The following is a 27116-nucleotide window of genomic DNA, read 5'->3' on the forward strand; positions in this document are numbered from 1 at the left end:
GCGGCTGATAGGTAACAAACCACCTTTGCTCTTAATCTTATGTTCCCAGTTTCTCCTAGGGGCGAAGAGAACTAGAAGTCACCTGCTTCCTGGCAGGTTTTCATTTGTCTTAGAAGGAAAACAAGCACGGGACCTTTTCTTTATCCAGCTTAGCTAACACATTTAATACCTGAGTAGCACTGCTGCAGATCCTTTCAACTAGAATGCTTGCATGGCCTGATCTCTTTTACCAATGGCAGACCTCTCTTACCACTGAGAGGGAGCTCCAAAAACATCCTTCGGCATTTTTCAGAGACTATAAGATTGCACCATATGTGTTATATATGTTTATTTACTGCTCAGACTGTTAAGACTTACAGCTGAGAGATTTCATCATGTGTTCCTTGGTCAACAGTTTGACTCAAATGACAGAGTTGTTGAGTCAATCAGATGACCTACATTCTGCTGACCTGAAAAGGTGTGGAAGTGAAAAGAGAACAAATATTGTTAAGTATTTTTAGTGAGAAAGTGAAATATTGCTAAGGATTATTATATAAGGATTCTTATTAATACCTGTATCCCTGTTCACATAGAGGGTAGGCACCCCAAGGGCTGTATAATTATTATTTTTATTATTACTCACCCTTCACCAGCAGTAGATCTCCCAGTCCACCTATGCAGAGGGATGAAGGTGATCTTCCCTAGCAGGTCACCACATTGCAGGGAGTGGAGCAGGGGAGGCTTTGGGCTTGCTAGATACAAAGCCCTCCAGGTCTCCCAGCAAGCTCCCAGAACACAGGAAAAGTAAGTGAGGCCTGACTCTAATGTATTATTTCAGTCCCATTGGGAGCAGTGGGAGAGAAAATCCATAAAAAGTGGCTTCAAAGTTAAGAAGGGACCCCCTCTCTCCTGTATACACACACACATTGTGCCATGTTGGTATGAGCCGGGCACAGCTTTTGATTGGGCAGCTTTTTCACCTTCACATCTTCGCCTTCTGCCTCTCCTGCACTCCCTTTGCTCTGCTCATTCATTGTTAAACAGTAACTTGTGTATGCATAGCCGGGGAAGGGAGTGCTATTACACAAGAGTGTCTAGAACAGTTTGCCACCAGTATTGAAGATTCTTTGGGACAAATTTTAGGTGAAAGGGTTGTTGACTTTAGTTGCATAAAGCACTCGAAATGAGCTTGCCGAGCACTATTTAAAGAGCTTGTTTACCAATGTGTACAGTGCACTGGACTTCTGCCTGTGTGTTGCGTCCATTTTTTAAAAGGTGTTTACATTTCCCTTTGGAAATAAATCCTCACCCGCTTTAAAAAGTAGAAGTCCATATTGGCCAGTTGACATAAAGTATTCCACTAAGAAATTGCAACTCAGCTATTACTTGTTGCATGTTTATGGATCCAAGGCTGTTCGGTCTGAGTTCTAGCCCCTTCTCTGCATTCTGAGATGTCTTGAGTACTTTGTTTCTGAAGGTGCCCAGCCTGCCATGTCTACCTCTTAGTTAACTTGGATGTTTCAGAGTTGAAATTAAAGATCTAATAAATGTTTAAGTTAAAATAAAATGATTTTGCTTTTGCCAGCCTACAGTCCTACATAAATAGGTGGAAACACATAGTTCAGTTGTATGCATGTTTATCTGTAAACACCTGGTCTTTGAGCATTTTTGCATTGGAAAACTTACTCCTGTTTCACTGTCATGGGATTGTTGTCAGAATAATAGTTAAGGGGTTGCTGCTAACCTCAGAGAACTCTGCCAGAACTAGTAGGCCTCAAAGAAATATTGGTCTCTCCTCCTCTGCCCGCTCCCCCTTGCTGAACCACTGGCAAGGAATTATATTGTACTAATACGAAAAGTCAGAAGAAACCACTATATTTTTCAACCCTAGGTAAGTAAAGGAAGTGGATCATGCTGCTGGGCATTCCCTGAAATTTAGGCAATGTGGTGTAGTTGTTAGAGGGCAATCCTACATCCATCACTTGCCTCATCTCACTCACCCTACCTCATGTGGGTAGTATGGGCATGCATGGGCCATCCCTCTAAAACGGATGTAGAAGTATTGTCCTTAGAACAGCCCATCTTAAAATTCACAAAGACTACAGTCTATGTTTCTAAATACAGCTCTGAAAGGAGACTCACTTCACTGCAAAAAACCTCTGTATTTAGGTAAGGACATATTCCCACCACACTACTCTTTGCTGTTTTGCTTTGACTGCTCTAAAGTATTAAAATATACTTGAATACCAGAACATCACTTGACTAGATTTACAAAGTCATGCAACAGATATACATATCTTCTCTTCCTCAATCAATCCTGTTGGTCAGGTTCTACCTGTGTCCTTGGAGCTGGGTGAGCAAAATAAGATGTCCATAGATATTCAATTGAGTAATTTTCAGGTATGGATATTATATATTTGGTTGGCTAAGCTCATGGCTTACAATGGAAGCATCTTTTGGATTAAGTAAGCCCACATTGTACAACTAAGTAACCAGTTTTACAACATGTCACTTTTAATTACTGTATAGCACTGTGGTGGTGTAATTAAAGTAAACAAATATAATAAAGAATTGTTGGGTACATGCATACAGCACCTTCAGTTTGAAGCGTAGCCCTATTAAAGGAGCTGTGATATTTAATGGGCATGCCATATGCAAATTGAGATCAAACTTGTCCAGTATATTGTAGGGGGGAAACAGCTTGGCAGCCAATGCAGTTTTGCTGTAGGTGGAGTTTTGGCTTTTATCTCCTGAAGGATCTGGGCATGGGTTGGTAATCTCTTCCACGGTGAATGCCAAGCTCAGTTTTCCCTGAACTGGGTTAAAGTGCAACATCTTGCCTGTATCTGTTTGTCAAGATAGCAGGGGTAAGAAACTCTGAAAGTGCTACTTGCTAGGATTGTGTAGCATATAATAGATGAAACACTTGCGTTTCATGTTACCCTTATGTCTTGTTTTATTGGAGTTTAATATTCAGTCTGTGGTTTAATTTCTTAAACTGTAGTCCTTTGTATTTACCATGAAATATTTTTTGTTGAAATTGGTATAATTTACTTCTCAGTAACTGTGGATAGGGTATGATTATTAAATGTTTTACCTAACACTTAGTGCAAACTGCAGGATGGGTTTGGTAGCACTGTGGATCTTATTCATTTATGAAATCTTATTTGTATACTTCAAATATTCAAAAGTTTTGAATTGCCAGAGAGAATTTTGGTATTTTGGCCTTTTGGGTGATGTGGTGTAGGATAGTGGCATTTTCTCCTTCTCCAGCATGATTTTTCTTATTCTTTACACCAAAAGCTACACTACTACTTAATATCTAAGCCTCAGAACTTGTAATGCACATCCATGTATGTGGTATGTAGACAGCCTTTGACTTATTTGTATATCCTTCAAGGCCATTAAATGTTCAGTAGGGAGTAAACATGATTCTGTAGTGCTCTGACATGGATCAACTATCCTTAGTTTTCTTTAATCAACAGTCTGAAATGCTCTGCCTTGCATAGTTAAATAAGCATTGGATTCTGACATATATTAATTCTATGCAGAGTCATAGTAGGACAGAACTACTTCAGATTGAACATTCTGTGGTTGCACAGACTTTTGAAGCCTATTCCAGGAGTGTCTCTGTAGATTTTATGTATGGTTTGTAATATGGGATTTGTAAATAGTATTTATATTGTAATTGAGCTGTTCTCTCAGTTGCATTTCTTGAAAAACTGGTAGTGAAATTAATAGGGAATGGCTTACTCAGTTGTTTCTTCTGAGCTACAACAACAACAACAACAACAACAACAACTTCATTATTTCTACCCCGCCCATCTGGCTGGGTTTCCCCAGCCACTCTGGGTGGCTATATCTGCGATATCTCCCATACTTTGAATACCTAGCTTTATAAATTGCATGCCACTGGATAGAAGTTTAAACTTCTAAATTCTGGCATTTTGCTTGTCTCCCTTAGTGGTCACAATCTCCCATCTGCTTTACATGTAAATGTACATGATTGGACGTATGCATCTTTGAGTTGGTCTGATGGACTAGCAAATGGATTTTAAGATCCCTATGCTACTTGAAGAGCATAGACAACTACCAAGGACTTACCATATTTTTCGCACCATAGGACACAGTTTTTCTGTTTTAAAAACTAAGGGGGAAAGTCTGTGCGTCCTATGGAGCGAATGCAGGGGGGGAGGCAGGCAGGAAAAGCCCCCAAGAGCCACACACAAGCTTTGTGCGGCTCTTGCAGGCTTTTCCCCAGGAGGGAGAAGAGACTGACGCAGTCAGTCAGTCCCTTCTCCCTCCTCTAGAAAAGCCTTGCGCAATCTCTCCAGCCGGGGGGAGGCTGCGCAAGGCTAAAGAGGAAGCCCGGGCAGCGAGCGCGATCCATCCCCTCGCTGCCCGGGCTTCCTCTTTATCCTTGCGTGCCTCTCCAGTTGCGGGAGGCTGAGCAATAATAATATTTTTACCCTTGATTTCCCCCTCTAAAAACTAGGTGTGTCCTGTGGTCCGGTGCGTCCAATAGAGCGAAAAATACGGTACTACCCACAAAATGTTCAAGCTTTCTTAGAGTACAAATGATAATTGTCAATATCATAGTTCTATTTTTTATGATAATATTATTTCTTGGAACTCATTGAGCCAAGTTGTAATCTTTGCATTAAGGCCAATGTGTACCCATGTAAAAAGCCGCCTTGTCTTTTTTGTGTGTGTGTCCTCTGTCGCAAAATGCTGCTCTAAAAAAGGAAATGAGACAATGTTGCATTCTTAAGGGTTGACTTTACTCTGGCTTATGTGGTACTTCAGGCTCTATTATTCTGAAAATAGTCACGTTTGTCAACAGTTCAAACATGGCTGTGACCAGAGTGCTATTCTTAACCTTGACTGTCTCTTGACAAATACTTTTCCTTCAAACTTCTGCTCACATAATGATATCTGAATGGAGTAAATCTTTATATTTGTTTCATGCTTAAATTAAAGTTATTACAATGTTAATTATAGACTGCTGTTCATTTGTCATGGAAAATGTTTATGCCACAGGTTTTGATCGAATGGTAAATGTTGTGCCATGACCGTGTTATGTCTGCCCTAGTACTTAAATGAGATAGGTTCTGTGTTTAGCTACAGAGAGTAGTAATACAGAACTGCAACCACTCTTAATTGTAAATCTCATCATTTATCAATCATGTAGTTAAATATCATCCAATGGCTAGCATGAGTTCAAGTACAACAACATTCCCCCCCGCCCCCGTATTTGTGTCAGCACAGAACTATAGGCATACTGAAACAGGAGTTTGGGTTGGGAAGCAAAGAAAAATCAACAGGATTTGGGATTTGATACCAGACAGCCAGAGCAGTGCTGAAGGCTAGAGGAGTGATTCAAAATTATAGTTCTTTTGTGTTTTTGTGATTATAACTTTGACAGCCTATATTGACTCTTGCTGCAAATATTTGTACTAGAAGGCTAGGAGGGATATATTTTGATAGATAAACAATGAACTATCTTTCACTGTGACCGCAAACATTTATATACACAAAACAAGAGAGCCTGAAACTTCTGAGGCAGACGTTTTCAACCTTTTTGAGTCCACCGCTCCCTTAACTAACTACATGCTTTCTGTGTCACCCCTGTGGGGCTCAGGAGCCCAGTTAAGTCACCCCTTGCTTGCAGAGCTGGCAGCCCCTCACCCTTTTTTGAATATCCTCCCTTGTGGAGTGTTCCCTTCACCGCCTCGCCTCTCCCTTCTCTTTGGGAGACCTCTGAGCAGCTGCTGCCGCAGTACCTGGTCTGTGAGCTGCAGCCCCCCAAAGAGAGGTGCCTCCCAGAGGCACCATTTGCCTGCGGAGCTTATAGCCAGGGCTACTGCAATAAACAGTTGTGCAAGCCTTTGGGAGGCAGAGATGCGAGGGGGCATCAGAGGAGAGAGGGAAGTAAACGGGAGCAGAGACCAGTGTTGCTGCGGCACCCCTGACCATCATTCAAGGCACCCCAGGGTGCCATGGCACACTGGTTGAAAACCACTGCTCTGAGGGATATTGTCAGGCCATGCCTGTGAATCTTCCATTGGGGTCATTGCTCACAGCCATGCCATATTTGTGCTGCCTAAAGTCCTTTTTTTTTATTTTTTTAAGTGCACCAAGTGATTCTTATCTTGATCTGGAATGTGCATATGGGATTAATGTTCAGATAGCATCACTTAATATATTTTCAAGAATGCCCTTCTTTAACTGTAACATTATATTAGAATGACATTATATGGTTCACCCTGTACCAATGGACATGACTTGTACTAATATTAACTTGTGTATTTATCTTTGTGATTCAGCCGTCTTCCATACAAGATTCTAATTGTCTGAGAAATCTATTATATAAACCACATATCTTATCTCTTGTGTAACTCTACTGCATAAAAAGTACAAAGGGCAGACCTTTTGCAACTCTGAGTTTGCAAACCCAAGTTATAACTAAAATTAGCACATGACCTCACACTTGTAAGCAGAGCAAACACAGTTCTATATCTGATTCCACATGAAAAAGTTACTAGTCTATAATGGCTGCATTGCTGGACAGTTGCACCCCTTAATTGCTGTATATGTATGAACTAGTTGTTCAAGGTCTGTTGTTGCATACTCTGAAGTTGCTCTGGTTGCATCACTGCGGTATTAAGATAGCTAGTTAATTGAATTTTTAAGATGCTTATACTCTCTTCCCCTAATGGTCAATAATGGCAGTAACTGTTAACAGAAAGTAGGGAACAGGAAAGCATTTTTGGAACACTTTTCAAAGCACATTCCTTCTACCAATCATACAAACTTGAGGAAAGGAGAACTGGTGTTTTTCTAGTCATGTGTTTCAGTTAACATGGGTGATGTAATCTCACTTATCTGCTGCTACAGTCCTTGGTTGTATAACTTAAAATGACTGTAGCACACGGAAGAGCATTTGCATGACCAAAGGTGCATATGTGCTTCTAGTGCTAAAGGTTAAATATTGTATGCACCTCTATTTACTGCTGACATTATCTGGCAGAAAGGTAATAGCTAACAAGAAAGCCCTGAAATTGCAGGCTTTGGATCCAAAGTTCTGCAGATCTCCAGGAGATCCTCAGCTACACCAGCCCTGGTGCTGTCATAGTGAAACTCGACCCACCTTCTGCCCTGGCCAGTGTGAGTTGACAGGGCTTGAGATAGTGTGTGTGTGTGTGTGTGTAAGACAGACAGACAGACAGACACTATACACTACTGAGAACTGTTCTGTAAATAATCTCCTGGCTCTCAAAAGAAACCTCAAACACGAATTATAGAGTTGGAAGGAACCCCAAAAATAATCTAGTCCAACCCCCTACAATGCAGAAATCCTGCCCATAGCCATCCCTGGGTGGGCCTGAGCCACTAACCTTCTGGTTAACAGCCAGGCACACTGGCTGTCCATATTGCCATTGCATTTTATCAGAGGCCATGTTGTATGCAAGTTCTGTGTTGGAGACAACTGTGGAATTTTACTAGTCCCTGAACACTTTTATTTTTGTCTGTTAATACTTTGTTGTCTGCCTAGGCAATTTGCTGTTTGAAAAACTCAGCTATTGTGTTTATCAGCAGTTTACAGGTAACAAAAAGCAGCTGTTGGGGACACACATTCTGTCTGCTGGAGTTTTGGTATTACTGATGTCTCTTTGTTAGCAAAGTGTTACTTCCCCCATTGACAAAAAGCAACTGCACACATTCTCATTGTTACATTGAAAGTGACCTCAGATGGGCTCCTCTGCATAAAGCAGAAAGACCTAGGAATTCTTGGTATTAGTATGTCAGGCATTAAAGTTTCCCCCAGGAGACTGGTCTTTATTTGCAGAAGAAAGGTTGATGGTTGTTGTTTTTATATGGGGGATTGTACACACATTCAGCTTTATGTATGACAAGGCAGAAATGGGGCAGGGATTCAGGAATAATGGCTTTGGCAATCCCACTTGCTACTGAACCCGATGGATTTTGACTAGGCAATTTTGGCTTTAGGTGTGATCCAGATCATAGCCCCCATATAAATTGCAGACTTACTGTACATCAGAACAACCTTGAACAATGGTTAGGTGTCTTCCCTGACTCATCATTAAAATTGCGCTGCCTGATTAATCAGTTAAAGCTTCTTACTAATTAAAGCTTGAAGATTAGTTACAAGCTATAAAGTCTCTGCAAAACCTTTGTCTTCCATTTGTGACATGCACATGCAATACAGAAGTGGAGACCATTCAAGATAATTGTTTAAGCTTATGTCAGCTGAGTACAAGATTTTCCTATCAAAATGATGACATTTACAAGTATTTCTGACTAGTCTTTGGTAGTCTTCACTCCCTTTAGGAGGTGTATAAGACACATGCTTTGGTGTGTTGACAGAACCTTGTGCTATAACCTCTGGTCTTGTGATCATGCTTAACTGAGAACCAAATGTCAAGATAGAGTTTGCAGTGAACAGTATCCACATTGTTTTGCAGTTGATTGTTGCTACATAATAAAAAGCTCTATATTTAAAGTGAATCATGGAATTGGTAATTTTTACCTTCCATAACACCACAGATGCTCCTCTAAAGCTTATTAACTTCAGTCCTAGGGAAATGCGAATTCTCCATGATTGGCTTTCAGCATCTTCAAAAGTGACTATAAGTTGGATGTTAACATAATTATAGGCTGGCATGTTTATCAATGACAGTTTTGTTTCCTTTTTCAGGACTAGCCAATCTGTCATCGCTTCTTGCCGGAGAAAATAAGAACCTTTCTTGAGAAGACCCTGGTCTCATGAACGAATCAACGGATCTCGGGAATGGCAGCATTCTGGAGCCAGCACTACGGCTCAGGAAGGGACACATGCCTGATCCTGCTGGGCAGGAAAGCCTTGATAGAGACCAATCCAGTGAGCAGGGGCCCCTCCTAGTGGAGCCACCTGAATCTTCTGAATTGGAAAAGGTAAATAATAATTGGTACTCAGAAATCTAGCCAGGAAGTTGCATCAGACCTCCTTGAACAACTTAGGGATAAGTTAACAATTATAGGGGTATGGTTCTTATCAGAGAAGGCAATTCCGCAGTGTCCAAGACCCAGGCCATTAAGGGATTTTAAAAACAACAACACCCCAGCATCTTGAATTTATCCCAGAAATGAGCAGATAACCAGTGGTTCTGTTACTGTGTGTGTCAAATATGCTTCATGTTGGAGAATCTTGACAAGTCTTACCACTGTGTACTGGAGCAACTGAAGTTCTTGAACTGTCTCCAGAGACGACCCTGCACAAGAATCTCAAAAGAAGGTGAACTGATTACCAGGGCTTATAATAAGTTGTAAGGGTTTTGAGAGAGGCCACAATCAGTCTACCTCCAAAGTTGCTGTAAAGTCCTCTGTCACAGGCAGCTACCTAGGAATCCAAGAGGATTGTTGAATCCAAGAGTTTGGCCTCCACATATGAACACAGGGTGCAAGTAGAACAGTACCTCCTTCAGTTGTGTGATTGGGAGAAAACCCAAGAAACAATAACCCTTCAATTTAGCTTCCTTGTATCAGTTCTAGTTGATGTACCAATATATAAACACACACACAAAACAGTCCAATGATCCTATCCTAGTTTTTCCAACACTCAGCCAAGTGATTTAGAAGGTCTGTTTACTTCCAGGCAGGAGTGTTAATGGTATCATTTAAATCCATTGCTAGGCTGATGGTTTAGCAGTCAGCATCATAATGACTATAAGGTGCTTAATAAATGTAATTGGCTTTCTAATCATTACAGGAAATCCCCCTTTTTCTCCTTCCCCCAAATGGGAAGAGAACATATATTTTTGTATGATATGTAATTAAGCATAAGAACTTTTGTAAGTTCACTCTGACTTTAAGTTCTGTTTGGGACCACTGCTAAGGTTTGGGTGGCATAATACATTGGCATAAACAAATATTACATGTATGTGGAATTGCCTAAAAACTTTGTAAAGGACAAAAGGCATCTGGCTTCAGGTTCTGTTTCTGTTTCTAACAAAATGTCTAATGTCAGTACTTTGATGTAGGGTTCATTTAAAGCCTGTTGTGCAACTTCTAAGAATGAAAATAGTTCACTGGCAGATGAACGATTTTTAAGAGTCCTGTTCTGTGGGTAACTGTTATCTGGGTGACTTTAGACTGCTGAGCTTTGAAGCTTGTGTACAGTCTTTAAGGCCAGAGTATATATAGTACTTCCTGCCCATCTAGCAGTTTGAAAGCATGTCAAAGTGCAAGTACCTTCCCGCTCCAGCGGGAAGGTAAACAGCATTTCTGTGCGCTGCTCTGGTTCTCCAGAAGCGGCTTAGTCATGCTGGCCACATGACCCGGAAGCTGTCTGCAGACAAACGCCGGCTTCCTTGGCCAGTAAAGCGAGATGAGCGCCACAACCCCAGAGTCATTCGCGACTGGACTTAACGGTCAGGGGTCCCTTTACCTTTTTTTGTATAGTACTTGGTAGCTTGGACTTGCTAAAATGAATACTACTAACACAGCTGTAGTAGTGTAGATTTATATGACTGGTTTAAACAGAATTGATCTGCTAAATACAGTGGCCAGTGACAAGTTTTGGCTGCATTCCTGTCACACTTGGTGGTGAAAATGGACTGGATGTACCCATGCTTACTAATAAATTTTGTGCAGGTGCAGAAAAGAAGTGGCTAAGAGCACAGGAAATAAGCACTGAATTAGTAGTTAGAGAAAGCAAACTTACACAAAGGAACAGATGCTTCAGATGGAGGAGGCAAGCTTTTGGTTTGTGGGATCTACTCTTTCTTTTTCTTTTGCCACATCTAGTCACTACTGGGAGTGGCTGCTTGGCGAGAGAGCTAGTTTTGATTACTAGCTGCATCTTCTGATGAAACCATACACTGAAGTGGTCTGCTTGTATGGTAACACAATTTACACCTGTGTTACTTTATTTATGCTTTTCCCTTTTCCCTGATGGGACTCTCAAGGCAGCTTACAGATAAAAATAGGAACTGTTTAAAACATAGAAAAAACAATCTATAATAAACAATTCAACACTGATAGAATTAAGACTATATACATATATAAATCTATTAACATTATACAAATAATTACGATGAAAATAGCACGGTGCTAGCTCTTTCATTAAAAGTAGTCATTTCCCAAAAGCCTGTTGGAACAAGAAAGTCTTCACTTGCAGGCGGAAGGACAACCAGGAGAGAACAGTCTAACTGCTCTAGGTAGGGGGTTCCAAAGTCTGGGAGCAGCCACCAAGAAGGCCCTTGGTTTTATTAACACCAAGCTCTAAAATTACTACGTAAAACCTGGTTACAGTGATTATTATTGTTTATATTGTTCTAAGTGCAGAAAGGATACCTCTTAGAAGTTATCGCCAACTCTCCATTCTTGGATACATCCTCCCCACACTGATTAGCCCAAGTGAAAATATCTGATACTTACTAGTAGAAAAGGAAAGAATGAAAGCAGGCATGCTTCATTTTGATATTCTTGCAACCTAATCCTATGCAGGATTCCAACAGGCACTCTCAGAACAGAACCATTATTATTAAATACTATTCAGGCATTTTCAGAACCTCGGTCTTGTAGATCTGCTATACTTGGAAGTGTCACAGGATTTTCAAGTGAAAATAATGCTCAGAACCCTCCTTCCCCCTCCCTCGCCTCCCATCTTGCACACAAATGAGAGTAAGCTGCCTTGAATTCAGCATAACTTACTACTGAGTGAAATACATAGGATTGTGCACTCTTAATCCTCTTTCTCTTTCCTCCCTCCCCCTTCATTATCAAATGAAAAATACACCATTAAGTAAGAGATTCTGGATCTACAATTTTAGAAGGCAGCCTCGGCCGAAGTGAGGGGTGGAGGTGTTACAGAAGGTTTTCAACTTTAGGAAGGAACGTCAAATCAAAAGCTGCCTTATACCTGGCCCATGCTATTATGTTGTCTTCCTCCTTCCTCCTTGAAAATTTATCTGCACTGCTTCCTTTCTTCACTGCATAATCACTTTGTGCTGCTCCAGCACAGGTCCCACCCAGAATAAATGGCACATGTACACTGGTGCTAGCTGCTGCTGATCCTTCCCATAGAGACTTGAGGTGAATGGGCTAGTCTGTGATAGTAAGGCAAGCTTGTGGGAGGTGGGTCTAAAGTGGCCCTCTAATTTTCCCAGTTGATCTTGCCTATCCAGTTTCAAGACAGAAATCTTAACCGTAAAGCATTATGAGTGTTAACAGTGTTGTGACAATGCTAGATCTGTTTCCTTTGAAGTGTCTGGTTGGGGGGGGGGGCACATCATGGTGATGAAAACCTCTTGTATCAAAATTTTTTATCAGCACCTTTTTGTTAATTCCGACAATTGGCATTTTTTATGTTAACGTTCAGGCACTTAACAAAACACTCTTGAAAAAGGAAATGTCAGTTATTCACATTGCGTGTCTAAGCACTGTGAAATGCATTTGTATTTGGTACTGCTTGTGTGTTCAGTTTCCTTTTCTATGGAGAAATTGTTTGGCAAGTTTTATTCTGAAGTCTGTCATGCTCAGCATGTTTACTTAAAATACATTTTGAAATCAGCAAGACTTCCTGTTTTAAAGCTGAGTGACGCTTATTGCATCACCTTTACCCTACCTTGTGTCTGTTTCCCTCTGACGGAGGAAAGCACATCTTTTCCACAGTGGTATTGGAGTACTTCTCCAAGAAAGAAAGCTTGTGGGGTGCCAGGTGATAATTCATACTGTCTTCAGGCATGCAAATGATAGTTGGATTATTTATTGTACACATTTTTATTTTCACTGTGGTGGGTGTAAATCTTCTAGAGGAACCTTTGCTAACCTAGTGCCCCCTTGACGTTTTGCCCAGTCAGCATGCTGGCTGTGGCTAATGGGAAATTTAGTCCTAAATGTATGGAGGGCACCAGGTTGGCAAAAGTTGCTCTAGTGAATATTCACGTTTTCTTAAGCTGTTGATGCTTTTTTCTGCCCTGTGCCGGACTGTCTGGCCTCCTTCATGGCATTTATCTTCCTTTGCCCTTTGCTATTTGAATGGTTGGAGTGTCTTTGTTCTCCCTGCTGTTCTTCAGTCACTGATATCTCCTAAAGAAATGGTTCTCACTGTGACTTTGTTAAACTGACACAATCAAATGCATGTGACTTTTATCACCTGATGAATGGGCTTTTTATGTACAGCCCTGAAAACCTGCACTTGACTCTCTCCCTTTTTTCTATAATCCTCCAATGACAGAGAGGGAACAAAAGGCTGTTTTCTTCACATTTCCCCCCCAGCTCCCACAGCCCTCTGCTCTTGATTGATGGTGGTTTTTGTCTAAAAGTTCCTGCATCTGGGGTGCTCTGTGCACTTGCAGTGTGTGGCCTAGAAGCGTGTCTGTGAAATTTTGGGTCCTTTGCTCTGAAGCATTTGGTACTGTGCAGAGGATAATGAAGCGCAGCACTTGACTCTTCAGTCAGTGGAAGGCTTCTTCATGGCAGATACCCAGCTGGAACATTTGTCAAGCAGCCAGGGCCTCCATGACTCTTGAATTCAGCTGTTTGACCTTTTGGAAAGAATCCATTAGTAAGCCTGCTTTGAAAGTGAAAAAACTGTGCTCAAGCATAGTAAAAATGGGAAGGAAAAGAATAGAAACCAAATAAAAAATACTGACATGAATACTTAAGAACAAGGGATTTAGAGTTCACCCTTAAGGAAAGGCATTGGAAACCTGTTGCTTTCTTTTGCATGCTGGTGTGGAAGAGGCAGGTCAGCCTGCTGTATGCCATTATGTTCTTTGTTTGTTTGTTTATTACAACTATTGCTTTTAACTTGTTTTTAGCTCTTTGTGCTTTTACTATCTAGTTTTGTGCTTTTATATTGCTATAAACCGCCGTGATACATTTTTATGGTACAGTGGCATATAAACATTTGTATTAAAAAATAAATAATAAAATGTAAGAGACAAGGCACGGCAGCTACTCATCTTTGCACCTTATTAAGGTTTTGTATTTCTGTAAATAACATGCTCAGACAATCCTTCTTTCCCTGCCTACATCCCACAATCTCTCAATTGCCATGTTTTCTACTTTTTTGGGTTATGATAGGACAACTTCTCCACTTTTAGATCCTGCTTTTGCATTGTTTTAATATAGGGAACTGGTTTTGGAAAGTAAACGCATAGAATTGTCTCAGTGTCTCGGATACAGCAAAGGCAAGTTCTATATATGCCCTTGGTGTTTTTTTCTCTTGTTGCTGCTTCTCTTCTGTGTTTTCTTTTATCCAACGAGTGATGAGCTATTGCTGCTTTCATAGCAACAAATATTATATAAATATTTCTAGGATTCCTTCTCTCTGAACTTTAAAAATATTTTTTAAAGGCCAGTATCTGAAAGGTAATTATGTGCGGACACAATGCATGGTTCTGCCAATTTATTGGCCTCTTTCAGGGAAGAGGCAGCCATTTTAGAAGTAAACAGGACCTTACTCTCTATAGAGGTCGGTGGAGTTTTGTTTTTTAATAAATATTTTAATTAAGTTTTTGCATAATGCATCTTAAAAAAACAGGCAGGTGGAGGTTTGGTGGGTACCCTTTTGTCATTATTTTTACCAAGTTTGCTATGCACTGTCCTGGACTTTTTCACTTAACATAGAAAGTTGTGTAGTGTTGTGTTGCTTGTGTAGCTTAGTCTAGATTGGCAACTGATCTTTTGCGACTGGATGGAGATGTCCAGGAGCCACACTTGCTGCTTAGCATCTCCACCTGCCTGGCTGCAGTCAGCTCGTCTTCTGGGCAGAGCGCAGCAAAAAACGAACCTTTTTTGTGCTGCCAGGTGAATCAGGTGTTTGGAAGGACAGTGCAGTAGCAAAAGACATGTCTTTTGCTGTTGCACTACCCTGCAGACCCCCTGATTCTCTTGGCAACTACCCCCCCCCCCAGTGAAAAGAAAAGGCACCTAGACATTTTGTTTTGGTGCCCACAACCTACGTCCCAGGAGCCACATGGCTCCTAGCATTCCTATCCCAGTTTCTAACTGCTGCTCATCAGTTGCTTTTATAAACCATAACTTGTTGAGATCCTAGTTTGATTGTAGGAGAAAGACAAGAAGGCATTTGGTTCATTTACTCCTGCAATGTAAGACAGGTTACACTGCATCAAGCAAATAGATCACATTTCCATTTTCTGGCAGCAGGTAGAAGGGGGAGCTAGCAAAGGTATTTTGGCAATTACTGGTGGTGAAAGCAGGGTTTTCTGGAGCAGTATAATTTCTTATGTATCTTGTTTCCTTTTAGCATGCTTCATAAGCCTGTTTTCTCTCCATTTCCCCATATCCCCCCCCCCTTTGCATATGAAGTGTTGCTTTACTTAGCAAGTCAAATGCCAGGCAGCCTGTCACTCTCATGCACAGCTGCTTTTGGAATTAGCATATGGACAAAAGAGGTGGGGAAGAGCCTTCTTGGGCAGGTGCTGTTCTTCAGTCTGCCCAGTGTCAGAATGCCCTAGTCATTCCCCAGATAAGATGCATACACAGCCATCTCTTGCGTTGCTGTTGAACACGAGCAAACAGATTTGCTGTGACCTGAAATATGTGTGAACACGCAGGAAGAAAGAATTCTTTGCAGCGAAGGAGCTCTTTAATATGTCTGCTTAAGCCCAGACACAAATTATCATAAAGCTTGTGATTTGTCGGCTTTAAGAAGAAAAAGGAAAGAAATCCTGAAATATGTAATAAGCTCTCCCATGATCAGAGAACAGTTCTGATTCCTGTTAACACATTCCAGAGGGGTAGCTGAGTTTCATGGCTGCCAATGAAAAGCTTATGCCACAATCAATCTGTTAGCCTTTAGGTTGCCTCACGAGTTTGTTGTATCTTGCAGACATCATATTTTGATCAGTAGATCCATTGTCCTTTTTCTTCATGAGACAGATCCCTCATGACTTCTGTTAAGTTGCATTTATAACTGAAGGAGACCAGTTAATGTGATATACTAATACAAGGGCTCTAACTTCATTCTGTCTCACAATTACCCCCCCCCCCCCCAATGTCTAGCTCCTGCCTTTGCCTGTACTAATCGGCTATTTATTCTTTTATTTATTTATACATAACCTGCATTTTTCCTGACAGGACTCAAGGCGGCTTACAGATAAAAATAAGAACCGCTAAAAACATTGAAAAAATAATAATGATAAAACAACAAAACCTTGATAGAATTAAAACTGTATACGTATATAAAATATATTAAAACCATACCAATAATTACAATAAAAACAGCCCTGCACCAGCCCTTTCATTAAAAGCAGTCAGTTCCCAGAAGCCTCTTGGAAAAAGAAAGTCTTCACCTGTCGGCGGAAGGACAACAAGCAGGGAGCCTGTCTAGCTTATTTTATAAGGAGTATGTGTACACTCCAGTCATGCCAGTTCTCTCCTCTTCCCCATTTCTTACAAAGGGTTTCTGGACTCTCATAACAACTCTTGTCCTCACTTCATCCCTCTCTACTCTTTTTGTTATGCCTTCTCTTTTCCATTATTTTTCATCTTGTTTGAATTCTGAATGCCTTTGTCCTGAAGGCAGGGTGTTCTTCTGAGTGATGTTAGTGCTTAGTCCCATGATGGCTGTTGTCATGGGCAGTTTTTTTATACTAATGGGAGTAGATCTGTGCATAGGTAAGTATCCTCAGTCATGCCATGTGTGGGGAAGCTATTTTGATTGGTATGGTAATGCCCACTAGCTACTAGAGTACCATTTACACCCACACCCACACCCTTTTCTACAAATCCTAAGCGTTCTTTTAACTGTTGCACTTTGCCTGACTTGTACCGACCTTTCCCCATGAGTTTCTTTCTCCAAAAAAGTAGTGAGACTTAGTTGATCTTCTGTAACTTGCAGCATTTAAAAGACTTAATAGTTGAAGGTCAGTATAGATCACTGTGACCTTGAACACCAGTTCTGAAGACAAAATGGCTACACTCTGCATTTGACTTCAGAATAGCAATTAACTGCATCCAGATGGTCTGCTTGCAGAGTGACATGTTGCCTACTTCACCTCTATTGTGATGAGGCTGCAGAGTCCCTGGAACCAAACATGCCCATGTAGCCATTTGGCAGCCAATCAAAATATCCTTGTGATCAATTAGATGAACAGCTTCCTTCCAGAGTCACATTGCTGCAAGATACTGCAATCTCTGTTGTAGGCTTGAAATGTTTCGCTTTGCTTCTCTTTCCCTCTTCCCAATGAACTGCATTGCAATAATGTATCTGCAAATGCAGTATTTGGGGAAGAGAACAGAACATGGGTGACCTGTCTGTTCCTGACTTTACTGTTTGTACACTTAAACCACCTACCTCTCTCATTTTTGCCTAATAATTACTTTCTGTGGCTGAAAGGACGGAGCATGTGGCTGTTAGGTATTGCCATAAAGACCAATGTGAGTTTCTGTACTATAAATATCTCCAGATTAATAGGTCCCTAGATAATATGTCCCCAGACAAACTATGGAGTAGCTGGCTTAACATTATGCTCAAAGTAGTGCTTGTGGCTTTATACTTTTCAAACAAACCAGCCTAAGGCTAATGTTTGTTCTAGGCTTCCTGACTATGTTTTTTTGAAGAGAAACAAATCACAAGTGCTGGTTCAGATCCAACACTAAGCCAGCTTTCCCGTGGTCTGTTTCTCCACTCGTAAGGGAGGAATGAGGTGGAAGAGCTTGAGCTAGGTACACCGGCACAAAGTATGAGCATGTTATGATTAAGACAGACAAACTCCACTTGGCTTAGCATCATGTGTGAATATGACCAGTATGGTCCAATTTCAAAAGCTAATTGAAGCCAGTAGAGAAGAGGCGAAATCCTCCACAATTGAGATTATGGGCTAGGTGTTCAGAAACTAGAAAAACTGTGGGGGAAGGGATACTCTGCTGGCCGAACTTGAAACCTAGGCATAGCTTATTAAACTTGGTTTTAAAAGGGTGCATCCTTGGTAGACAAGCTCATTGCAGTCTACAAACTGTGTTAAAGGGCTTTAATACACTTGTGGAGAGTTACTGTTTTAATAAATGTTGACAGCTAGATCCAAGTGCGTAGAGCAAAAGAACCATCTGAATCTTTAATGATGTGGATTGCTGTAGCTGCTATTCAGGCAGGTTTTCATGTAGAGTATGTGGAACTATGCTTCCATATAGTATAGAAAACTGCTTGCTTCGCTTGCTTGCTTAGGTTCTCTTTTTGTTGTCGGATCTAGTATAGTGAGACTCAAAGTTTGTGCATTATTGAAGGTGCACAAGGAATCTCCTTTTTTGGAAAGCTCTTTCTGGGTTTTAACGGTTTTGAAGTAGATATATGTTTAAGTAAAATTGCAAGTCTAAACAGCTTCCTTAGCTGTGAATGAGGGGAAGTGGAAAAGGCTCAGGAATTGTAGGCAGGGCAAACAAACACACGTCCTTTCATCTCTGCTGCACTGCCTTGCATATTTTAACCAGGAAGATGCCTCTTTGTTTGATGGCAGCAATCCATTCAGTTTATCACATACAACTTTTGTAGAATAACTGGTTGCAGTTTTAGGCAGCACAATGGACTCAAGTTCGTATATTTGTATTTGCTGTTAAATTCTGAATTTTCTCAGTAAGCAGTGTGCTTGAATAAGTGTGTGCCAAGTATTCTAGAGTTGCATATACGTTCTGATGGGTCATTAGTGACTTTCGAGTGGGTCTCTTAACCAATATAAAGCCTTACGTGGAGGTGAGTTCTAGCATGCGTAAGTGATGATGTATGTATGCTGGTTGCTGCTTTAGTGTGAGCAGCTTTGAATAGTACAGAATCTGTAAGCTGGGTTAGTGACCTACTCCAGTGACCATCTTAAGACCTGCTTGAGTCACTTACGTAGCTTCTCTGTTCATTCTTGCAGGAAACAAAGGGAAGGAACTGTACCCTTTTCATTTATGTTTGAACTGTTGCTTTCTCCCAGATCTCTTTTAAAACCAAAAGCAATATATTGACAGATGGGAAGATTGCCAAACTGGTGAGAAGGAGAGAAAGTAAACTCACTAAGAATTGATCTGCCTCTTTCCTCTATTTTTCCTCTTACCTCCACCACCCAATCTCTTGATTTTTAACCTAGCAGCTTGGCTGTTTTGCAGGTAGGTGTTTATTGTGGAAGAACAGATCCTGCTAAGATCACCTTTGGTGCACATTTGTATGTACTTTCAATGATCTCGGATTAAATTATTTTGAATTATAGGATTTTGTATTGGTGATTCTGAATTCTCAATGGACTCAGGTCCTTCTGGCAGGATTCATAAGCATCTGATAGTCCAGTGTAAGAATGGAATGCTGGGCTACGTAAGCCTTTGGTTTGATCCAGTAGTGCTCTTCCTATGTTGATTAACTTGATTTTTTTTTATAGTGAAAGCATAGTTAGCAAAGTTTTCTCTGAACATTTAATAAGAAAGGTTCTTAACACTGTGTGGGAGCAAAACAGTGCTTAAGTGTCTAATCCATATTAAATAACATTGGGCAAATAACTAAGGATTTGTTTTCATTCATGATAGTCAATCTGAAATAAATTATTTGCTCCCTTAAAAAACCTTAGTATATATAGGGCTTTACCTTTGACTGTCCTTTAAAGTGCATGGTGCTTCTGTACAGTATAGGTAGGATTTTGATCTTGCGCTACAGTATTGTAAAACTACATTAACGGGCAAAAGATGCATAAATGACTGGAAAAGGAACACTTTCTGTGCCAGCCTCAATGTGAGCCTCCTCAATTAAAAGTTACTAATGTTGGCTGGTACAGATGAGAATTGACTAAGTTTCCTGGGTCATTGAAGAGGCTCTTAAATGTTGGAAAGGGACTATCCAATGCTCATATGCTTTGCCTATAAAAAGTTCCATTTTTAGTGACCAGCATTTCCATTTAAAGACTGTCACATTATTAGACTGGGAAAGGCATCTGCCTCAGACTCTAGGGAACCCCTGATAGTTGGAGTAGACAACACTGGGCCCAGTGGCTCAGTTAAGTCTACTGCAGCTTCGTGTGCAATCTTACAGTTAGGCAATTGTAAGATGTTTGGGGGAAAGCAAAGAACAATAAAAAAGAGAATCAGTTTAACATTGAGTTTGCCTGACACTGATTCTTCCTAAAACATTGTTGTAGTTAATAACTGGATTCTCATAAGCAAAGGCATGCAAATTGTGTTTGTTTAACAGTTCTTTTCTAGTAAATAGGTTGGTGATTGACATAATCTGTGCAAGGGCAACAAACTGCAAAATGCATTCATGCTGTGTTAACCGCATCTTATTTCACATTGAAAGAAAGGAAAAAGCATGATCAGATTCAGAGTTTTGTCTATCTTTCTAAAAGGGAGTAATAGAATCATAGAATTATAGAGTTAGAAGGGACCCAGATGGTCATCTATTCTAACCCCCAGCAATGCAGCAATCTCAACTAATGCATCTATGACAGATGGCATTCCAACCTCTGCTTAAAAACCTCCAATGAAGGAGAGTCCACCACCTTCTGAGGGAGTCTCTTCCACTGTCACACAGCTCTTACCATCAGAAAGTTCTTCCTGATGTTTATTCAGAATCTCCTTTCTTGTAACTTGAAGCTATTGGTTTGGGTCCTAGTCTCCAGAGGAGACAACAGGCTTGGAAGATGGCTGTTACATCTCCTCTCAGTCTCCTCTTATCCAGGCTAAACATACCCACTTCCCTCAACTGTTCCTCATCAGGCTCGGTTTCCAGATCCTTTGTCATCTTGGTTGCCCTCCTTTGCACACATTTCAATATCCTTCTTAAACTCTGGTGTCGGGAACTGGACACAGTACTCCAGGTGTGGTCTAACCAAGGCAAAATAGAGTGAAACTATTATTTCCCTTGATTGGGACATTATATTTCTGTTGATGCAGCCTAGAATAGCATGAGCCTTTTTTGCTACTGCATCACAAAGTGGCAGCTAAACCTAATAGTCTCTTCCCTTCCATAGCACAAATTGGGGACCACCAGCTCCATTGCATTTTGCTCAACAGCATTGGCTAGAGAACCTAATTCTGGAGTATGCAGCTAGAGAACATGTTTTTTTTTGAACATTCTACACTGGTGTGCTTATCTGGCTTCATATTTGATAGTAGAATTCTGTGTTAAGTCACTGAAAGCAAAACTTGTTTTTGCTTGTTATTCAACAATTCTTTTATGTTTCAGAGTTCTGATCATGTTGGCAGCGATGATGCAGCTCATGAGGATGAAGGATTTATGGGGATGCTGCCTCTCCAAGCTCACCATGCCATGGAGAGGATGGAAGAGTTTGTATGTAAGGTAAGAGGCTGCAAAGCAAGTGCCCATCATGCTCTGGTGTGCTTCACACAGCTGTTGGGTCCTTTGGCTAGCAGTGCATGCACTTCTGGCAACAAAGAGCCAAGTCACAGTGGGTGGCCATCAAGGAGTTCTGTTGTCTTGGCTGATGCTGCCACTGTGCGTGTTGGGATCTTGCGCTTCCAGTAATTGGATGAATTAGAAAGTTTAGCACGATAGGGATTACACGTTGAAATGTAGGATTAAACATGATGGTACAACTGTTGAGCCTCTTTTTTGAAACATCTGTGGAAGTCCAAGCAGAATAATGCCCTCTGCTTCTAGTGTTTCTGGGTCAGAGAACTTTAATTTACAAGGTCACCTTTTTCCACATACTCTCTTTCAGGCCTTTGCAAATCTTTGTTTGGAGATTACCATTTGTCTCCCTTGTGTAGCAGCCTCATTGTGTCCACCGTCCCAAGTGAAAAAAGCCAGTTCTATTGAAATGCCACCCTGGACAAATTCATTGTGAGCTGTGTAAATATTACTGGTCTTGACTTTCCTTGGCTAATTTTAAAGGGAAATAGTTTATGCTCTAACGTCAGAATCAGAACAGAGAATATTATTTTTACCTTGTTTTGCTGCTATCTTTTCATAACTGGAAGGATAAACTTGGAAATGCAGGATTTATTAACAACATTTCTACAAATATATGAACCCCAATTTTAATGAATCTCCATTGTTACCATCTTTCTTTTTTCCACCTATCACTGAAGTCTCAGAATATTTGACTTTGGGTGATTCATATTTTAGAATGGCAAACATGCTCCCAAACTTTCATGGAGGGGTGCTTTGGATTGGCTTTTCTTTGCCTTCATGTGTTACACTACAGGGAGCAGTTTTTTCAGTTTCCTGAAACTTCATACTAATTTCAAAATTATTTGTGGTGGTAAAGGTGGATTTTGTGGAAGAGTGCAGTGTCTGAACTATTCTCTATACTGCTTTTTCCATTTGAAACTTAATGTGTATTTCCTTGGGAAACTGCCACAGGAGGACTAACACAACCCCTCCTTACTCCCTTTAGGTGTGGGAGGGCAGATGGCGCGTCATCCCCTTCGACGTCTTGCCCGACTGGCTGAAGGACAACGATTACCTGTTGCATGGGCACCGCCCACCCATGCCCTCTTTCCGGGCTTGCTTCAAAAGCATTTTCAGAATACACACAGAGACCGGCAATATCTGGACACACCTACTAGGTATTGACTTGGATGTAAATGTCATATGAATTTATCTTTTATAACTAATAGCTGAGTTAAGAAGCAAAGGAAATAGACTTTGGAACTTACTGCTGATCCAATAGCAAGAGCAAGATTGCCTGGAGCACATCTGACTGGACTCTACAGGATATGTTGGGCAAGAGTTTGGGGTGAATTATACTTGCATAGATGGATCCTGGACAAAGGGTTGCATTGGGTTGCAGTGACTTTCCCCTTCAGTAATCTTACTAAATGCCTGTTCGGTAGAATAACTTCTTTGTTCAGCACCAACTAACTTGGCTTGAATTACTCAGATGTGCAAATTCCCCCTTTTCTGTTTGTGTTGTACTCCCCTTACCCCATCACTAGTAATGTTTTGAGGATGCTCAGATTGGCTTGGCAGATCTACATGAATCCTCTTCCTGTTGTCCAGAAAGATAATTCAGATTTCTGCTCCAACACTGCTGTTCACTAATAGCTTTTAGGAAGAAAATGTAAACACTTTGGTACGCATGTGCTGCTCTGAGTCAAGACCTTGGTCCAAGGCTTCAAGCTGGGACATCTGAATTGCAATGCTGCAGAAAAATTGTGTGCTTTGTACTTCTGTGTGGCTTTCTCACTGCAGCATTGCCCTTGAAATAAGCTTAATTGCCTGTGCTTACTGGACCTTTCCTGGCTCTTGGGACTAATGATGGAACAGGCCTCAAATTAGCTTCAGTTGGCATTGCAGTGACCATATTCTGTTTGGCTCATTGGGGAGGACAGAACTAGAGCTAAGCTTGCATACTCTAAACATTATTGTCAGCAACTGTTTTGCTTGGCAGAACATTTAGGTTGGAATAAACCTAAAGCCCTTTGGTTCATCGATTGGTCATATTTGTGCCAGCCCAACTTCTGTATGCTACACCACCATGCCTCATAATACTTGGGAGAAATAATGCAGACAAACAGCAAATTGAATCTGTTTCCAGCTGTATATCAGGCCACCCATTCCACCATGTTCCACTCCATGCACAACACACTAAACCATATTTTAACATGATGTGCATAATGTGGCCAGGGGTTTCCCAAAGCTGTTCAAAGCAAATGTAATACCTCACTCAATGATTTGCAAATGTTAAGTCAAATGATCTACAGAAATGTGACATGACATTTCTCAAGTGTACTGAATTTGCTGTGATGCTTTTTTGGGGTTCTCCCGCTACACACGCACAAACTTTGGCAGGTCTTGTAACATTTATTTTTCTTTGTTTAGGTTGTGTTTTCTTTCTGTGTCTGGGCATCTTTTACATGTTCCGGCCAAACATGTCCTTTGTAGCACCTGTACAAGAGAAGGTAGTGGTTGGAGTGTTCTTCTTGGGAGCCATTCTCTGCCTCTCCTTCTCATGGCTCTTCCACACCGTTTACTGCCATTCAGAAGGTGTCTCAAGACTATTCTCCAAGTAAGTACTGTAGTGATTCAGTGTGACTTCAGAGCCGGAAAATGTATGTGAAGCACTATGAAAATTGTCAGTGTATAAATGCTTAGCTGTTGGGTCCAGGCTGAGAAACTGGAATTTGCCTAAGAGCTCTACTTCAGCCATTGATGGGATCCCCATATTCCTGACATTGTGGTTAGCAGGCCAAGATTAAAGAATTTAGATCAGAGCTCTTCTCCTAAGGTTTGTCTGCCTTTGCTAATATTTGGAAGTTGCTGTTTAGGGGTGGTCACAGTAGGAACCTTATTAGCCACAGAAGTCTTGCACCAGAAGCTGGGCAATGATGCAACTAGGCTAGGCTTGTTGGGTGCTGTGGAGGCTGTGCAATCAGTGAGCAGGCTACTTCATGTGACCTTCCTGAAACAACTTTCCCCCTCTCTTCCCTTGCCTTAGACTGGACTACTCTGGCATCGCCCTCCTCATTATGGGCAGTTTTGTTCCATGGCTCTACTACTCCTTCTATTGCAACCCTCAGCCCTGCTTCATCTACTTGATTGTCATCTGTGTCCTGGGCATCACAGCCATTATAGTTTCCCAATGGGACAGGTTTGCAACCCCCCAGTATCGAGGAGTACGAGCAGGTAAGACTCAAAGGATCACTTTTAAAATGCTTTCCTCCACATGAAGGTATTTGGTTTGAAATTTTATTCCAAATTGGAACAAAGTGCTGAACTTACTTATGCATGGTGCTAATTTTTTTTATGTAACTTTGAACGGAGTGTGCGCGCGCTCGTAGATTAAAAGTTTGACACTCCTAATCTGCCAGTCATGTTTGCATAATGTCAGGTTCTAGAGAGGTAGCCATATCTGTCTGCAACAAAACTTCTTTAATGTTCCATATTCAGATTTATAGTGACACACGTTTTTGTGAGTTAAAGTCCCCTTCCATGATGTGTTGCCTTCCATTAGTCATGCTTATAGCATATTTGTGTATATTTGTGTACAGACAGATATACAGTGGTACCTCCGTTCCGGAGGCCCGTTAGCAACGTGAAAAGTCCGCAGCCTGAAGCGCTGTATCTGTGCAGGTGCACGGCGCAATTTGGCGCTTGTGCACATGCATGAAGTGCGATTTAGCGCTACTGCGCATGCGTGAGCGGTGAAACCCGGAAGTAACCCTTTCCAGTACTTCCGGTTGCTGCGGGACGCAACCTGAAAAAATGTAACATGAAGCAAATGTAACATGAGGTATGACTGTACATACAGCAAAATGTAGTCTCCAAGCAGGCCTTGAAAAGTTTACACTCTGCATTCTTTATGTGTACAGAGAATCCACTAGTTGTGGATAGTTAGTACTTCATGCACCTTATAAATGGGCATCCCTTCATGGATACATAATAAATTGGTTGGTATTTAGATGTCACAAGATTCCTTGTGCCTGCATCATGTGTGTTTTAATTTGCACTGTTCCCCCCCCCCTTTTTTTTGTATGATTAACTTGTAGTACTCATTATGTGACATCTTGTTTGGATGACAGTAAGTTAAGGATTCTGGCTGTAAATGCCAAGTCTGTCCAATGAACACAATTTGTGAAAGTGACTCATCAGCTTAGCTGGATGCCATCTTTCATAATGGCTCTAAATTCTGGCTGAGTTTGAGGAAGCTAGAAAGTCAGGCAGGAGGATTATTTAGGATAAGGTATTGTTTAAAATCAAAACCCTAAATGCATCTTCTAGTACACTAGTTTCCAAATTTTGCCATGAGGGAATGGAAAGAAAAAGAATCTCCTAAGGACGAAAAACATCTGCCTGCAGGGAAGCTGTTTGCTGTTACAGACATAGAGGCATACAGCATTTTATTTGTATGCCACCTTTCCGTAGTTTAAACCATGCTTAAGGCAGCTTACAACATGAAAAAATAATACATAATTACATAGCAAAAGTAATCTTCAACAATAAATAAAACTTCAAAAAGTACACATCCAAATTGAACATTTCCACATAGATCATAAGATCTAAAATAAGATACAAAAAATTATATCAATAACAGCAACACACACCCCTCCAAACAAAACACCCTAAACAACGCCCCAGCCCAACAGTCTGTTCAGTAGCCTCAGTTTTTGTAGCTGGAGTCAGGGCCCTGCCTTCCCCGGCCGGGTGGAAAAAAGGCCAGTAAGACGACGGACTCCTAGCCAAGATGCTTAGTCCACCGCTCCGGCCTGCCTGCCTTCCTTTCCATCCCATCTTTACAGGAGAATGGAGACTTTGTTCTGTCCATCTCTGCTTTTGGAATGATTAGGTTTTTCTGATACTCCAGTGCAGAGGATGCTACTTGCTGAATCTCTACAAAAATTGCTGCTCTGGGCTTTGTCTCCTTCCATTTGGGAGGCATACTTGGAACAGTAACTCCTGTAGCAGTGCATGGGAAGGACTCCTCTGAGGGAAGGTGAAATTCTTGCATGTCTGAATGCGCGCACACAGAATGTGAATGTAGTCATGAATTCAGGGGGAGGAGTCTCATTTGCTTGCTGGAAGTTTGAAGAATTTGTTCTAGAATATTTCTGTACCTTCCAGGAAGTTGTAAATTTGTACAGAGGATCAGGAGATGAAATATATAGCAATTGCAACTTAGTACAGTGGTGTACCTCTGGTTACAAACTTAATTCGTTCCGAAGGTGCGTTCTTAACCTGAAACCGTTCTTAACCTGAGGTACCACTTTAGCTAATGGGGCCTCCTGCTGCTGCTGTTCTCATCCTGAGGTAAAGTTCTTAACTACGTCCGGGTTAGCGGAGTCTGTAACCCAAAGTTTGTAACCTGAGGTACCACTGTACTGGGAATACTATTAAGCAAATATTGGTTTTAATTATCGTGAACTGTCAGTTCAATCTGTGGGCTGGAGCAGACAAAACACCTTTGAAGTTTATGCTTCCACGACTGATGTAAGTGCTGCACTTTTTTGGTCAATCAGTGGTACACGAAGGCCAAAGTTTCTTTCTGCCACTCACAGCCCACTGGCAGGGAGTCTTTATTTCAAGGCTTGTGCTACAGTCTCTAGTGTACTTAGAAAGCTAGAGGTATATTAACATATTTTGAACAATTGTACACAGTGGGTGTGTAGTATACATTTTAGGGCACTTGAGAATGAAATCAGGTTTACTTCATTTTCTACAACAAAAAGAATTTGGTCTG

At 41.1% G+C, this 27116-nt stretch overlaps 1 protein-coding gene and 1 long non-coding RNA gene across 4 annotated transcripts in view; one reads left to right on the top strand and one right to left on the bottom strand.

Annotated features, from left to right (window-relative positions):
- The window catches only part of ADIPOR2 (adiponectin receptor 2), a 33639-nt gene that overhangs the window by 2606 nt on the left and 3917 nt on the right, over window positions 1-27116 (top strand). The window contains exons 1-6 of one of the 3 annotated variants that reach the window (XM_083402339.1): window positions 638-783; window positions 8699-8934; window positions 21161-21274; window positions 22335-22506; window positions 23762-23948; window positions 24378-24565. In XM_083402339.1, the coding sequence (XP_083258465.1) occupies window positions 8767-8934; window positions 21161-21274; window positions 22335-22506; window positions 23762-23948; window positions 24378-24565 (829 nt within the window). In that variant the 5' untranslated portion in view covers window positions 638-783; window positions 8699-8766. Of the gene's footprint in view, window positions 1-637; window positions 784-2701; window positions 2847-8698; window positions 8935-21160; window positions 21275-22334; window positions 22507-23761; window positions 23949-24377; window positions 24566-27116 lie in introns of those variants that run through there. The other 2 variants (XM_083402338.1, XM_083402337.1) reach the window with 2 other exon arrangements.
- Window positions 15577-21148, bottom strand: LOC310659303. The gene is made up of 2 exons (XR_014502737.1): window positions 16788-21148; window positions 15577-15925 (listed from the first exon to the last, which is right to left on the bottom strand). It is a non-coding gene; the product is annotated as an uncharacterized lncRNA (long non-coding RNA).

This window comes from Podarcis tiliguerta (assembly GCF_965153285.1).
Source record: "Podarcis tiliguerta genome assembly, chromosome: 10".
Taxonomy (NCBI): Eukaryota; Metazoa; Chordata; class Lepidosauria; order Squamata; family Lacertidae; genus Podarcis; species Podarcis tiliguerta.